At 39.4% G+C, this 17,101-nt stretch overlaps 1 protein-coding gene across 3 annotated transcripts in view; it reads right to left on the bottom strand.

Annotated features, from left to right (window-relative positions):
• The window catches only part of LOC122543748 (fibronectin type III domain-containing protein 4), a 210,159-nt gene extending 200,066 nt beyond the window's left edge, over positions 1 to 10,093 (bottom strand). For 2 of the 3 annotated variants that reach the window (XM_043682510.2, XM_087979809.1), the window contains exons 1-2: positions 9,505 to 10,093; positions 8,005 to 8,076 (exon numbers count right to left, since the gene is read on the bottom strand). In XM_043682510.2, coding sequence (XP_043538445.1) covers positions 8,005 to 8,076; positions 9,505 to 9,637 — 205 coding nt within the window. In that variant the 5' untranslated portion in view covers positions 9,638 to 10,093. The remainder of the gene's footprint in view (positions 1 to 8,004; positions 8,077 to 9,504) is intronic. The other variant, XM_043682517.2, reaches the window with a different exon arrangement.
• Between the last annotated feature and the right edge of the window lie 7,008 nt (positions 10,094 to 17,101).

Genomic DNA, 17,101 nt, shown 5'->3' with positions numbered 1-17,101 from the left:
AATTGCACCATCTCAGATCATAAGTCCATACAACGGATAGTGAGGACAGCTGAGAAGATCATTGGGGTCTCTCTTCTCTCTATTACAGACATTTACACTTCACACTGCATCTGAAAGGCTAGGAGCATTGTGGAAGACCCCACACACCCCTCACTCAAACTCTTCTCCCTCCTGCCATCTGGCAGAAGATACCGGAACATTCAGTGTCTCACGGCCAGATTGTGCAACAGTTTCTTCCCTCAAGCTATCAGGCTCCTTAACACAGTGTGATCAGACTCTATTCCATCTGAAACTCTTTGCATGACTTCAAATTACTGCGAGAACAATGTTGTATTAATTATCATTTTTTTATTACACTGTAATTTGTACACTACTGCGCCTGGTGTCTTGATGAGTCAGGAAGTACTGTGCTATCTTGCTTGTTTTGCACTTCTTATGCACTTTATGCCGCCCTGTGTGTGATTGTGTAGTTTGTGCTGTCCACGTAGCACCTTAGTCCTGGAGGAAAGCCATCTCATTTTTAATGTACCAGTGGTAGATAGTAGAAATGACAAATAAAGCTACTCTTGACTCTTGAATAATGCTACTCTTGACAAAACTTAATAGTATTTTCACCAATCTAACTTTTCTTCTTTGTTTCTCAGGACCAACTGCTTTACACATCCAACTTCAACTGAGAAACCTGCAAAGCTCCCCAACTGAAACACAAAGGCATTTTTTTCAAGTTATAGTTGTTTCCTCTAATCAAAAGAAAAACACAAACAATCCTTGATTTCCCAAACTGAAGCCAAATGTACAACTGTTTACATTGTTCACTGAGAACCTCCTCCCAACTTAAACAAAACCCCATTACTGCCAGGAAGTCTTTTTCTCATGAACAAAAACACATGTTGCTGGAGAAACTCAACTGGTATGGTGGCATCAATGGAGAGAAAACAACATTAACTTTTCGATTCCAGTGACACTTCTTCAGCCACGAGTCAAATTCAAAAATCCAAACTCAAAAACAAATTATAATAATATAAATATATAAAGCACGCACTTTCCATCACAAAGGATCTTCCTCCAAATTACTGTCCGGAGCAGAGACTAGAGGAGTGTGGGCAAAAACACTTCCTGCCCAATCCAGCACTTCTACGGTTGATGAGATTCTGCTGTGCTCTTACTATCAGCAGTGTCTTTTATCCAAGCTACTGCATACAAATGATCAGGATATGGACTATTTCCATCTTGACTCAGTGCTGCTGCTAATGAGGTGATGAACCCTTGAAATGTCATAACGTTCAAGGATATGGGACAAGTGCAGGAAATTGAAATTAGTGCACATTTAGTAGTAGTTATATTGGTGCAGAATGGGCCAAAGTGCCTTTTCTGTGCTGTATGAATCTATGACTGAGTCCCTTCTCCTTTCAAATTCAAATGATAAGGTGAATTTTCTAAAATATTATACTGATGGAAAGTCTTGCCAACCAACAAAGGGATATATATATTTTTGAGGAGGAATGAGGGTTAGTAATACAAATGAAATGGTATGTTTAAAGGAGTACAGGAGCAGAGTGTATGTATGTGTACAAATCTATGAAGGTCCCAGGATAAAGTGCAAAGGCTATTATAAACCTAAATGGGATCCTTGACCTTTTAATACATGCATAGAGTAACAAAAGTAAGCAAGATTCAAAAGACTCTGGGTAGACCTTAGCATTCTGGTGTGACGTTTTAAATTTTGGAAAAGTAGTAGAAGAGATTTACTAGATTTGCCAAGGATGGGGGAATTTAGTTACACAGGAAGGCTGAAGATGAAAGGTTGTCTCCCCTACCAAAGAAAAATTATGGCAAGATTTAATAATGGTGTTCAAATGGTGAAGGGTTCTACCAGAGTAAATTAGGAGAAAGTGGGTACAATAGCAAAAGACTTGGTATCCAGAGGTCAGAGATTAAAGTAATTGCAGAAGGACTAACATAAAGAAACTTTAATTTTTTTTAAAGGTGATATGGAATTTATTGCACATATAATAGTATCTTTCTAAAAAGAATTTGATAAATACTTCAAAGAAAATAAATTCCATGGTTCTTGGGAATGGTACCAACAGCTACACCAATGGCTGGCACAGACTCGATGGTCAAATATCTTCCTTTGGAGCTGTATGATTCCATGTCAAAGATTCTAGTGGATACTGGGAAACCTCCAGTCCAATTCTACTCGATGGCAAACTCTTGAGTTCATAATTCAGGTAGTCTAATCAATACAGAAAAAAATACCATGTCGTCTTCCTCTTGTATTTCAGCTGCACTATGCTCCTGGAAATACATCTCATTCATTGTCTGAAATGTGTATCTGAGTGGTTCAAAACTGTGTTTTTTTCTAATCACATTCAGGGATTTTTAAAATCAACAGCATTAGTCGCAAAACTTTGTGAAATTCTTCAGTTGGGCTTGCCGACCAAATGCTGATCAATGGCTGGCAATACAGTAAGTTAGCCAATGTTCTCATTCTCTGCTTGCTTCACGCATCATATTGATGTATGACTGTTGCTCCCGAAATCATCCAGACAACCCTTCAGCAGTGAAACATTTCCTTCACTGGGTCAACACCATATGCTTTCTTCTGAGACAAGCCAAACATGGAAATGCAAACTATTATTTGTTTATAACTTGTGACAATGCACTAGTTTACATCAGCATATCTCTTCTTTGTGTGTTCCTGTATGAGTTCTGAATGAGAGGCATGGCATTAGACTTTTGGGATGAATACATAATCCAGCATATTTAAACACACAAAGTTTTCTACCAGCTATTCAAATTGACCACATTATTGAAAGGTAAAGAAAAATGGTCTCCCTGCTATAGGAAGGATGTTGTGAAACTTGAACGGGTTCAGAAAAGATTTACAGGACTGTTGCCAGGTTTGGAGGGTTTTCTTTATAGGGAGAGGCTGAATAAATTGGGGCTATTTTCCCTAAAGCATCAGAGCCTGAGGGGGTGACCTTATAGAGGTTCATAAAATCATGGGGGGTATGGATAGGGTAAATAGACAAGATATTTTCCCCAGGGTGGGGGAGTCCAAAACTAGACAGCATAGGTTGAAAGTGAGAGGGGAAAAATTTAAAAGGGATCAAAGAGGCAACTTTTTCATGCATAGGGTGGTGCGTGTATGGAATGAGAGGAAGTGGTGGAGGCTGGTACAATTACAACATTTCAAAGGCAACTGGATGGGTATTTGAATAGGAAGGATTTAGAGGGATATGGGCCAAGTGCTGGTAAATGGGACTAGATTAATTTAGGAGACCTGGTCAACATGGGTGAATTGGACTGAAGAAGCTGTTTCCACGCTGTATATACCTATGACTTGTTTTGAAGATGTGGGTGTACTGTACCTTTAAGAGAGTTAAAAGCTGGTAGAGTTAACGTACAGCGTCAAGTGTTCCCAATAAGGTAACAATGTAACACTTGCTCGAAAGCTAAATTAGCTGGATGCCTGGAAATGACAAAACAGATTTGAATTAGGCCAATCAGTTTAAATTATATCCCAAAAAAATACCAAATTCCAATTAAGTTTGAATTGAGTATATTGACAATCTTCAAAGCTAATGACACAATCCGATGCTGGGAATATAAGACCCGGGAAAATTAACAGTTGGAAGGAGAACTGCCAAGCCACCAGCATGTAAAAAGTCTGCCCAAAAAATAGCTCTCTTCAAAGGTATCTTTATCGATCAGTAAACTATGAAGCAGACTCACGAAGAGGAAGAAAACAAGACAGGAATTCAGAGAAAGCTGAAAGCTGCCTGGTTTTGAGATAAGAAGTGTTGTTTGTAAATCTTAATGTGGAGTTTTATCAGGCTAGTATTATAGAAGGGAAGGTAAAAAATAGGTTAGAGGAAGGAATTGTGAATAGTTGTTAGTTAATTATTCTCTGTTGTACTTTAAGAAAGAAACGTTAATTTTTATTTTAACTAGTTCTTGGCCTATCAAATTTTCACAGATTACTGCACGGGATAAATCTCTTTTGTGTTGCTGGGTTAAGTTAAGCAGGAGGGTTTACCCCGTATCGTAACAGACTCTATGACTCTACTTGCACCTCTCTTTCCAAAAAACATCGATTCTGAGAAGAGAATGCCACTGTCTAACAATGTAACACAGTTAAAAGCAAAATAAGAATAAGATAGAAATGCGATAATATAACAATAAAATGATATATTAATAATGTTTGTAACACATATTAACAGTTGTTACTTACAGTATGTTCTCAGCTGTCAACAACTCTACAAAACTGAACAAAATCCATAAATAGTGAAAACATTCACCTCTTGGCAACTTCAAAATAATTAGCAGTAACTCACATTTAAAAGAATTTTACTTGTTACAGAGGTTTCAGAATGAAATGAAGAGCACGACTCGGGATATCAAGAAAATCTGCAGAGCTGGAATATGACTCCACATTTTAAACTGTTCAAAGTATACATGTGCAAGTGAGAGGATGATAAAGCAGATTGTGCACTTTGCATAATTGAAGCCAACTGAACTAGAAGAATAGTCTTGACTTCATCCATGTTATGGAGAGCTCACTGGAGATGCAGTGGGTTAACATGTTAACTTTTCACCTTGGTAACTTAGATACCAGTCGAACATAGACTGATGGACTGAAAATCTCTTTTACTAACTGATGGTAGGACCTTAAATATACCTGTAAGAGTTTAAATAAGCCTTACTCCAATTCTAGAGAATTACATCCATTACTCACATCCCCCTCAAGGTAATACTTTCCACATCTTGCTCAAATCGGACATAAGAAATGATCACTTACCAACTTCAGGCTCAACATTCAGTTTCCAGACAACAGGAGCTGCTAACTATTTTGTAGTTGCCAAGAGCTGAATGTTTTCACTATTTATGGATTTTGTTCAGTTTTGTAGAGTTGTTGACAGCTGAGAACTTAATGTGTTGGCAATTGATGATACTCACATGAGGTGACAGTGGTTAAAAGCGATCATTTTACCTTTATTCATTGGAAGTTCAGATTCTGTAATTCACTATCCTCTGACTTGGCCCATTACTATCCCCTTTTGCCTGACACCACCATGCCTTCTGCATTGCATCTTGCACCATCTGCCTCTCCGTTTCTTTGAAATCTGAAGCCTTTCTAACCTTTTCCACCCTCTCACGTATTTCTGCCTCTGTGGAAAAAGTGATAGTATAAAATTGCTGCACTAAAGTAATAATGAGTGCCCCACTAAGGTTAGGAATGAGGTACTTTTAGGGATGTGAATAACGGTGGGGGGGGGGGGGGGGGGCAGTTGGAGCAGAGATAGCTTTACCTAAGAGAGGGATACTTGATGGAGGATATGAAAAGCTATCTAATGCTAAGGACATTCTTCCACTTAGTGAAAAAGCAGTGTTTCCAAACATATTGAAATAGCACTTCAGCCTAATTGACATTGGTGACAGAACAGGCTTGACGTGATGTTGCTACATAAACAAAACTGATATTTCTATGACCCCAGTCACAAGATGCGTCTTAACACAATGTTACGATTCAGAACACAGTGCAGACGTGACATTTCCTCCTTTTCGTGGTGAGTGGATGATACATTCCGATTGGTAAAGCATGCAGACTGCAGCAGATTCATTTCCAACTCACTGCTGACAAGCCCAGAGCTTATACCGCCCAGAATACACGGCATTTACGGGAACTGATCCCAGATGCACAGCTCCCGAATGCGAACTGGGCACGCAACAGAATCCCATTCGAATGGCCAAGCTTTGGCAAAACTGAACAGTGCAAAATTGAAAACCTTTGGCACATGTATCTGCATTCCAAGAAGCAGAAACAATAAATCTAGACGCTATGTGAACAACAAGCAGCGACGCGGCCCTCCACACAAGCCCAATGAAAGGAAAATGTATTTTAAAAAGCTCCCGTCACTACGGGTTTTCAGAACTGATTTGGAGATGCCGGTTCATGTTTCATGTTTTACAAGCTGTGAGAGCGCGCACTAACACTGCTCACGGTGGTCTCACTGGTGTAGCATTTTCGTGGAAAATGGCAAATTTATGCATTCTAAAATGCATTCGAATAACACCTGGGCGGTACAGAAATGCTCAAAGTCCACTGGGGCAAGCATTTTTTTTAGCGATACGGGGATAAGGAGGGCGCAGGGTCGGAGCGGAGTCTAAGAGCCTTGTGTCCGTGTTGTGAACTCGCATTTCATTTTGACTGTGCGATTCCTATTGAGAGGTCGTCCATTAACAAACATCAATTCATTCTTGGCTTCTATCGATTTGATTTGGCACAGGATCAATTTCTGAGAACTGCAGGACTAGACTGTCCGAGAGCTCAGTAATTGCCTGGCAATGAAAAAGGAATCCCAGGTATGCCAACTGCTGCCTGGCACTACAATCCAGCAAGAAATGACAAGCACTAATACCTGAATGAAATAAAGGCAGTTGATGAGGGTGTCCTTGGTCCAACAGCGATTAGTCCTTTCGAAATTCCCTACTGGGGCTCCTTTTGTGGATTATTGGGGAACCTTGAAATAGCACGACACCGAGTCCCACAAATTCAATTTGTGGCTGCGGGTTCGCAGATAAAACTGAAAGAAAGTTCGCTATTATAGCATTTCCAATCATGGATTTGATTTCACCGTGTCGCTTTCTCGATGTACGATGAGAATTGTACGTTTTTATGAGATGGGTTAGATCCTGATAAAGCTTATAAAATGCTGATGGTGGCGGTGTTTTCATTATCTAATTTGACAGTATTCTAACTTTTGTTAAGCGTTATTTTTAAATATAGCATTAGTAACCCTACAGTGAGCTTACTTGCCCTGTGTCAATGAAAGCGTCAAAATAGCTTCTGTTACCTTGACTGACAGAGGGTCTGAAGAAAATGGCAGCTTCGAAAACAAAGCAAACAGGTCCGATTTTGAATCAAGCCTGTTTGCCTTTCGGTTTTCTGCTCTGTGGATGAGCAGCGTTCTCTGTAATAAGTTCCTGACCAATTTCAAGTACAAGCAAAGAAGTACACTTGAATTTCTAAATCCCTCACATGTAGCAGATACTGAGGAAGTCATGTGTATACTGACACACCAAATATCCGGACCAAGCTTCAGTGTGAAGATAGGATCAGATTCGCTGGGTTTTTTTTTCAGTAAAACTACGTACAGTGAGATAGAACAGTATGTCCATTATACTAAAACATTCTGAAAGTACTTGACACTTAGTTTAATTGCGGATGACATTTATCAATTGAGACAACTAATCCCATTCATAGTGTCCGCTGGAGAGTGAGTACTCTTCCTGCAATGTTTTGACCCAATACCACCCATGGGACCCGCTTAATGTTTTGTTGGGATTTGTATTATTTGCATATCTCACCAGTATCTACATGTTCCAACCCTGAATAAAGATGCTATCAAACAGCAGATTACGGGTAAGCATATTTCCCCCGAAACTCCGAGTGACACTTCCAGTTATTTAGTAAAGATTGGGTGAACGTTGCAGTGACGCACCAGTAGCTGCTTTTGATACAAATGGTTGAAAGGTGAAAGGACAATGAGGATGTTATCGCAAGGGTAATGAGGTTAAGTTGCTAAGTGCTGCTTCTCTGAGCTCTACTTCTGTTCAGTGACACTTCGAATATAAGTTTGCAACATTTTCATTCGCTTGATGATGTTTGAAAGTAATGTGTGAACAACTGGATCGCATATGTGTTACACACCGATACAAGTTGCTGCATTGCGTGTTATAAACAACTGCAAATCATTTTTGCTACCTACCAAGAAATGACTGAAATGATTAAGTCAGGAAATTTATATTTGATAATTGTCAAAATTTGTTGAAACTTGATTAACTGGTGCGCTTTAAAACGGTGTTTGCATTCTCATCCCTCTCCCATATTATGTTTCTAATTCCTAATTGAGGTCTGTCCGCACCATGTTCCTGGAGAAAGGGTGGACTGATGCTCTCTCTCACGATCTTGGAATGAACCTGTTACCCGGTCCTTACCAACGTGTTGCCTCAGCTTCCCTCTTCTGAGTGAATGCCCTCCTCGCATTCCTCTGCTTCTGAGGCCTGTGACTGATGGGGAAACGTGTGGATGAAACATTGCTTTACTTCTCTCAAGTATTTAAATTGATGCATTTTTACACAAACAACATTCACAACCGCTGTCACAACACAACGAGGACATCACAGTGAACAAAGACCCCTCAGGTTTGCTGCTAACGTACTTTGGCTGAAACAACAATCACTCTAATTCGCATTGTCAGGTCAATTATAACATTCCTACACAGACTTTCAGTCATAAACTCTGTTTTGCATGCGTTATCACCGATCGAAAAACACGTACTTCACTGGTTGCTGTGTGGATGTCAAATCGATCATTTCGGGCAGGTGCCAACATGAGCAGGTCAGAGTCCTGTGCTACACGTTTTGATTCTGTTTACAAATAGCGACTACCCGAAACTGGTGATGGCAACCCATGACTAAACCGGGAACTCAGAATCCTAAAACATTCTTCGCCAAATATTTATTTCATTGTGTCTTTTCTCACTTGTTTCAGACCCCAAACAGCAGTCATGAGATTTACACAGGTGTTTGATTCCACTACTGGACACATCTTTCTCTCTCTTCCTTGCCAGTGTTACTCGCTCGTATTCCCCTTCGTTCTCATCCCTGTATTTTTTTTGTTGTTTTGCTTTCAGATTAATTGCAGATACTTTTTCAAGCTGTCCCCTCGCGTTGTTTTCTCTTTGTTAGAAATTCATGCTCAAGTTGTTACTCTTCATATATCATCTCACCACTGTTTTAACCCGCTCGCCCCATGTCCCTGGGCCATGTTCCTGTTTTGTGCAATGCTTGTTTTACTGGTGTTTCTGTTGCACACATGTAATGTGCCCTTTAAAGAGTCTCCAGCCCCGGTCCATTTCTCCAGTGCAATCCTGCCGGTTTCCCACCTAACTGTAATATTTCACCTGTTTCGCCCTGTCCCCTTTTTATATATCTGCTTGCTTTACTCAGGTTACTGGGGCTCTTTCACACAGATTTCTCGCTCATAACTGTATTCATCGCCGATCTCTGTACCTTCTCTGGCTTGGTTTCTTGGGACTATACATTAGTACTTTGTGAGAATTTTGTGCTTCTTTCAAACACATTCCCTTTGTAGATTTGCTTTTGTTCCAACCCACCCCTCCTCCCCCACTTCCGCGGTTTCCTGGAATGTATCATGTCCGTGAAGCTTAAAATATAGCGACTGTGCCCAGGAGCTCCGACCGAGATCCAAACTAACCAAGCGGGTAGCCGACACATCGCTAAATACAATTCATGGCATTGCCCTGTTCTTGCCTCAGTTCTGCAGGGTCTTTCATTAACACCATCAGGCGAGGACAGAAACCTGAGGTCACCCTCAGACACCTAGAGAAGGCTGACAAGGGTTTGTCCTTTTAAAGTTACAATCGGCATCTGTGCAATGTTTAGAAAAAGAAGAGATTAAAAAAAAACACTTACTTGCTGTCACCAGGCGGAAATCACAAGTAATTAACACCAGTATTGCGGAGTTCAAACACAAGGGGAATCGTGCCATGCCGTCCGCTCCAGATAACATCCACACGGTCTGTAAATGCAGCTGTAAATGACACATGAAAACAATCCCGGTGCCTTTTCTACACAGATACTTCGAAAGAGATAAGACCGTAAATGCTAATTTGCCCGATTCCCATCGGACCGAGTGACAGTGTTTTAGTCTCAGGTCATTGGCTCCAGGGCGAGGGCTGGAGCTGCTGCTGAAAGTTGGCTGCAATGGAAAGCGTTCCACGGGAAAATAAAAAAGATAATAAGTCCCTGGGGATCAAGTCTCAGCTTTCCCAGTTAGATCCCTTCGCTGCTGGCGCGCCGGATTTAGAACACGTCCCTAAACTGTGGAATCGTTTAGCAAAACGCGGATCATGAAAGGTGGGAGTAGACCCTGGAAGCTCAGTGAGAATCTCTCCCCTGAATGATGAGGCAAAATGATCATTTCACGCTCAGGGACAGAGGGTAGGAGGGGATTAAAAACGGCTCCTGACAGCACTGAAAGTTCCCTGTGATGTGGGGGAGAGAGAAGACGGAGGGGAAAGCCCGCCTGTCGGTGGCAGGGATTGGTTTGTGGAGAAGGGAGTCATTGGCAGGTCGGCCAGTGAACAGTCACTGACAGGGTCGGCTTGGCTTGCCGCCACTGCAGCTTGCGCGAAGCTCCAATGAGCCGTTCACCAGAGGAAGGGGCGGGAAAGCTCACACAGAGCACGACAGGGCAACAGTTCATGTGCCAAGTTTCTTTGCGAGGACAGGCGTTCAGCGGCGGCTAAACACATTTAAACATACCGCCACAAAATGAATTTCCCACTGATATCACTCACTGTCAGGTTTGACAACATGTCCGGCTGCTATGCAGAACTTGTTTTGTATTTATATTAAAAAAAACACAATGTACCCTCACTCCCAGGAGCATCGCTGTTTAGTAATGAGTCCAGCGTGTGAAAAAGAAAGGAAGAGTGACAGGTCATTTAACTGATTAAGTGGTGCAATTATGTAACTGCATCATCAGTCACATTGACAACAACATTACTGAAATAAATGTGAGACAAATAACCTTAACATATGTTTTAAGTATCTTCGAAGGCAATGTAATATCTGTGGACTGAATTGTTCCTTTGGATAAATTTATAGCATAATGGTGAGAACTGTGGAGCAAGAGTTCATGAAATTATTTCTTAAGGATGTCAAACAGCGAAAAAACCGGAAGTCAACTCAAGTGCGAGTGTAAACCGAGCTCCCCAATTTTCTAGACACCCAATTCAGCTATAGTTGGCAGAAATCATCATACGACAGAAGCACATTGTTTATTGAAGCAAAACTCTAGAGCTGGTACCAGTAGTTACTACTGGTTGTGGGTAAGTTTATTCTATTAACATTTGATGCACAGTATAAAGAATTCAAACAAAAATAAAATACTATGGATGCTGGAAATCTGAAATACAAACAGAAACTACTCGAGAAACGCTGCAGGTCTGACAGCATCGTTGGACAAACAAACAATTAAATTGCAAGTTCAACAGACACTTCTTCAATATAACAAGAAACCAAAATATGACCCCACCCTTTATTATTTCATGATTTTCTTTCAGAAGAAGTGGAGCAAAACAGGGGTTCAGTGCATCCATTTTTTTTTCTATTGTTACCTGCTCATCGTTTAATGGCCCCAACTAACCTTAATTTCTGGTTTGCAGTTTACCTCTTTAGGGAACACTATTATTTCCATATATTCTTTGATAAGTTGTCTTCATTTCTCCTTCCAAATGGGTATTCTGTAAATTTGCCTCTGAGTTGTTCATATTTCTCTTTGTCATTCTTTCCTAAAACATCTCATATCTAATTTTCTTTTTGTCTCTTTTGGTCTTTATTCATCAATGGTGAAGCAGAATTAAGATGTTTGCTTGTTCTTTTGAAATATATTTATTACCTTTTGAAAGGTTTCTCAAACTTTTAGCTTGCCAATATTTTCTACTAATTTGCCTTCTTTAGTTCCAATCTCAGGTCCTAACAATTTGCACTTTTTTATTACTTTAGACTTTGACCTGGGTATGTCACTCTCAATCTTTGACACTTATAATGTTGTGATCAATATTATTGAGATGTTCTCCTATTCTTACTTCCCCCATCTGTTCCAATTCATTATTTCTTATAAATTCCATCCGTGATTCTTTCATTGTTGAACTTCTTACATCGAGTGAGACTGCTGTTCTGTATACATGGAAAAGTACAACACAGACCAGGCCCACGATGTTGTGCCGAAATTTAATCCTCATGTACAATATAGTAACTTAACCTACGCACCCCTCAACTCACTGCCATCCATCTGCATGTCCAGCAGTAGCTTAAATGTCCCCAATGACTCTGCTTCCACCACCTGCGTAAAGAACCTACCTCTGACGTCTCCTTTATACCTTCCTCCTAATATCTTCAAACTATGACTTCTCATTCCAGTCAGTCCTGACCTGGGGCAAAGTCTCTGGCTATTGACTCTGTCTTTTCCTCTCATTATTTTGTACACCTCGATCAGGTCTCCTCTCTTCCTCCTTCCCTCCAGAGAGAAAAGTCCAAGCTTATTCATAAGGCAAGCTCTCCAGTCCAGGCAGCATCCTGGTAAACCTTCTTTGCACCCTCTCCAAAGCCTCTGTATCTTTCCTATAGTGGGGTGACTAGAACTATACACAATATTCCAAGTGTGGTCTCATCAGGGACTTGTAGAGCTGCGGCAAAACCTCACAGCCCTTAAACTCGATCCCCTTGTTAATGAAAGCCAAAACACTATATGCTTTCTGACCAACCCTATCCACATGGGTGGCAACTTTGAGGGATCTATGTACCTGCACACTCAGATCCCTCCGTTCCTCCACACTGCCAAGAATCCTGTCTTTAATCCTATATTCAGCATAAGAGTTCGACCTTCCAAAATGCATCACTTCACCTTTATCCAGGTTGAACTCCATCTGCCATTTCTCAGCCCAGTTCTGCATCCTGTCTATGTCACACTGCAGCCTGCAGTAGTCCTCTATACTATTGACAACACCTCCAACCTTTGTGTCATCTGCAAATTTACTAACCCACCTGTCAACTTCCTCATCCAAGCCATTTATAAAAACTACAAAGAGCAGAGGCCCAAGGACAGAGCCCTGCGAGACCCCACTCAACACACCCCCCAGGCAGAATACTATCCATCTACAACCACATTCTGCCTCTTGTCAGCCAGCCAATTCTGAATCCAGACAGCCAAATCTCCCTGTATCCCATACTTCCTGACTTTATGAATGAGCCTACCATGGGGAACCTTATCAAATGCCTTGCTGAAGTCCATATACACCACATCCACTGCTCAACCGTCGTCGGCCTGTCTTGACACCTCCTCAAAAAACTCAACAAGATTTGTGAGGCATGACCTGCCCCTCACAAAGCCATGCTGACTGCCTTTAATCACACTATGCTTTTCCAAATAGTCATAAATCCTATCCCTCAGAATTCTTTCCAAAACTTTGCTGACCACAGACGTAAGACTGACTGGTTTGTGATTGCCAGGGATTTCCTTATTACCCTTCTTGAAAAGAGAAACAACATTCGCCTCCTTCCAATCCTCCAGTACGACTCTTGTGGAGAGTGAGGAGGCAAATATCCTCACCAGTGGCTTAGCAACCTCCTTTCTCGCTTCCTGGAGCAACCTAGGATAAATCTGGTCTGGCCCTGGGGACTTATCAATCTTAATGTTTTCTTAATGTATACTCTAAAAACTCAATCCTCTTTTCTCTTTTTACAATTTCTTTCTGTTGATTTTTTTGGAGATAATTGAAACATTCACATGATTGTTATTTCTGTTCATGGCATCCTCTGATATAAATTATAAAGGTTTCAGACAGTAACTTCAATGAAGAGTTACTTTTATATTTGACTATTAAAATATAAATAAAACCAAAAGCTAGAAAATATTTTTGCTTATATTGATGAATGAGGAAAAGATAATAGAGCTTTTGCATGTATAGCAGACTTTATTTCATTCAGTATATAAGAAATTAAACAAGAAAATACTAATTTATTCATATAACATTTATTTTTCCATTTGTTTATTCTGTTTGGATAAAACCATCTGAATGAACTAATGGCTCTAGGAAATAAAGGATCAAAATTTAAATGATCTTGCCCATACAGGGCAAATTAGAAAATGCCCTGAAAGAGGAAATTTATACTTTAGATCAAGAACCTTGTTTGGCATACTGCCCTGCATTAACCTATTAGGAGAGTTGAAATCTGACTTGTGTGTTTTGTGCTGTAATATTGAATCCCATGTATTTCCAGTATTTGTCTTTATCTTAGACTTTTGCAAATTTTCATTGCCTCACTGAGATGATATTTACTCTGAGAGTAGTAAGGGTATGGAATGCTTTGCCTGCATCGGTAGTAGATTCGCCAAGTTTAAGTGCATTTAAGTCGTCATTGGTCAGGCAAATTGACATACATGGAATAATGTAGGTGGTATGGGCTTCAGATTAGTATGACAGGACGGTGCAACATCGAGGGCAGAAAGGCCTGTACTGCGCTGTGATGTTCTATGTTCTATGTTCATCTTGCATGGCAAGTATCTAGTTCTGTTCCAAGGAGTTTCTCCATTGCAGAAAACCACTCATTCATTTATCATTGCGATTTGTAATCCCTGTTCCTCCATTTTCTTTGTTCTTCCACCATGTGAAAATACTTGCTTGTCTTTCAGTTTTGAAGAAGGGTATATACCACAAACATAAATTTGCCTTTCCTTTCCACTAATGTTGATGAATGTGCAATATACTATGTGTAGACTTTCCTGTTTTCATAGTTGAATGAGTAAGATAGATGAGTTCTTCTTTTTTGTGCTTTCATCAAACCTGAGTGTTGTTTATTGTAATAAATAGAAGAGGGGAGAGTAGCAAATATGCTAATTACTTTGATCCATCAACAGCAAATAAATGTGGATGTTTGTTAATGCACTTTAAAATGCAGTTAAGAATTACAAATGTAATAAAGGTCTGTTCAGTCAATCATGTCAAAAGACATAAGAAAGGCAAATGCTGTGTTAGTCAGGTACAAAGAGGAAAAGGACCATTGAAATTTGAATGGAGGAGTCTTGCAGGAAAACTGAGGGCATACCGAAGGATTAAAACATTGAAAAAGTGTTCAAACTAGCATGCTGAATAATATCCGTAGTAAAGGTTGTATTGAGATTGGTTCAAGAATTATGGAAGACAGTGTCGGGAAAACTAGATGAATCAGAGGTAGTCAAGAGATGTATCTCATGACCGAATTCAATTTTGTAAATTGTCACAGTGGACTTTTCACTCGAACTGCTTGATTGCTTGTCCTGTATCTATACCAACAACTAATATTATTGGATTGCAATTACAGTTAAAAACTGAAAGTTCATACTGCATAACCTTTGCCTCAATATGCACTGTATTATTAAAATAAAGAATGTAAACAGTTCGAGACTACAATCATAACAAACCAAACAGAAGTGCAAAGAAAGATACCTGCAATTAGTCATTCAATATTTTAACAATCAAATGCATCTTGCATTTAAAAAATTCTCCAGTCACTGTGTGACTGGAGTTCTCAAGTCTTTAGATCATATCAAAATTCTATTCTGATTCTGATTTTGCCGAGGAAAGTTTCAGAGATGCTGCTTTCCAAAAATTCAGATGTGAATTTCATTTTATTATGGCAGTCATACCATATTAGGAAAGGCATTGTGACTTTGTGAAAAATCTGAGTAATATCATGGTTATCACTATTGATCTATTCTTCTGAAACAATATTTTAACAGATGTAGATGCCTTCCCTTTCTCAGACGCTTTCTTAAACTTACTCTATTCCATAAGAAAAAGACAATGCTTGAGAAGTATAAAATCGCTTTCCTATATTTATATACTTCTTTCCTTGCAAGATGCTGCATATTCTGTTCCTGCGTGCAAATAAGTCATTTATGACAGCTGCACTGTACAACATATTCATACATTAAATGAAACAAAAACAAAATAATACTTGCTGGCACAACAATAACATGACAGACTGTATTGAATTAGTGAGCATGGAATGAATTTAACGGCCTTCAATTTTAATATGCAGTTTCCGATAAATCAGTGGTTCATTAGGTATGCTGCCCAAAGACCAGTAAATTCACATTTGGGCAAAATTTAAAGTTAATATCCAGCAGTGATACTCAAAATAAATAGATGACTGGGATGAAAATGAACAAGCAAGGTGAATTTCCTTTGATTACCTTTAGTGACCTTTATTGATAGTGTTGTTCAGAACCAGATTTTGTGATGCATTTATGAAAGATCTTAGATTTGAAAATGACCTTCTGAGTAACACAACACAGTAGTCCATCAGCAGCCACTTTCATATGCTGCAAATTGTCTTTTGTATTGGTAGCAACAGAAAAAGAAATCAACAGTGTTCAAAATGGGCTGTAAATTAGTTTTTGACCTTCTTATGCTTCAGCCTAGGATTAAATTAAAAGTAATCTTTCTCATATCTCTTTTGTTCCTGTTCACTATCGAGATTCACCTTAAAATGAAAATAGGGAATATGTCAGTTAAAAATCACACAACACCAGGTTATAGTCCTACAGGTTTATTTGGAAGCACTAGCTTTAAGGGTGCTGCTCCTTCATCAGGTGATTGTGGAGAAAAAGATTGTAAGACACAGAATTTGTAGCAAAAGTTTGCAGTGTGATGTAACTGAAATTATATATTGAAAAAGACCTGGATTGTTTGTTAAGTCTCTCATCTTTTAGAATGATCATGTTGGTTTCAATTCTTTCATAAGTAAATGGCAAAACTTTTTTTTAAAAGTTACGTTCTCAAGTGAACTTTAACAATTGATGTCATGTCAGCCCAGATAAGATATTGAAGGTGTCAGCTCCCTGGGAGACTGTCTGTGCCACAATGGTCAGACTGATTCTCATCTAAAAAACTGATTTACAGAATCTTACATGGATTCATGCAGTTTTTGAGCAAAGTAAAATGTAAGTCAGCAAGTACAAATTCATTTTGAATTTTTGGGCTGACGTGATACCAATTATTAAAGTTCACTTGAGAATATAACTTTTAAAAAAACGTTTTGCAATTTACATATGAAAGAACTGAAACCAACATGGTCATTCTTAAAGATGAGAGATTTAACACACTATTCAGGTCTTTTTCAATACATAATTTCAGTTACATCATACTGTAAATTTTTGCCATAAATTCTGTGTCTTACAATCTTATTCTCCACAATTACCTGACGAAGTAGCAGCACTCCGAAAGTTAATGCTTCCAAATAACCTGTTGGACTATAACCTGGTGTTGTGTGATTTTTAACTTTGTACACCCCAGTCCAATAATGACGTCTCCAAATCGGGAATATGTTAGAAATCCTAGTCATGAGAGGCTTTACAGGCCTGTAGTAACTCTGTGTGATTTGTAGCAAACTGTTTTCTGAATAATGTTTCTGGACGCTCCACACACTGTCTGACTCCCAGGAATGACAATACATTATACTT

This window comes from Chiloscyllium plagiosum, unplaced genomic scaffold (assembly GCF_037043375.1).
Source record: "Chiloscyllium plagiosum isolate Xiang-an unplaced genomic scaffold, Cpla_swu_hap1 HiC_scaffold_3, whole genome shotgun sequence".
Classification (NCBI taxonomy): domain Eukaryota; kingdom Metazoa; phylum Chordata; class Chondrichthyes; order Orectolobiformes; family Hemiscylliidae; genus Chiloscyllium; species Chiloscyllium plagiosum.
The sequence above is the reverse complement of the archived record's forward strand: the minus strand, read 5'-3'. Positions and strand labels throughout refer to the sequence as shown.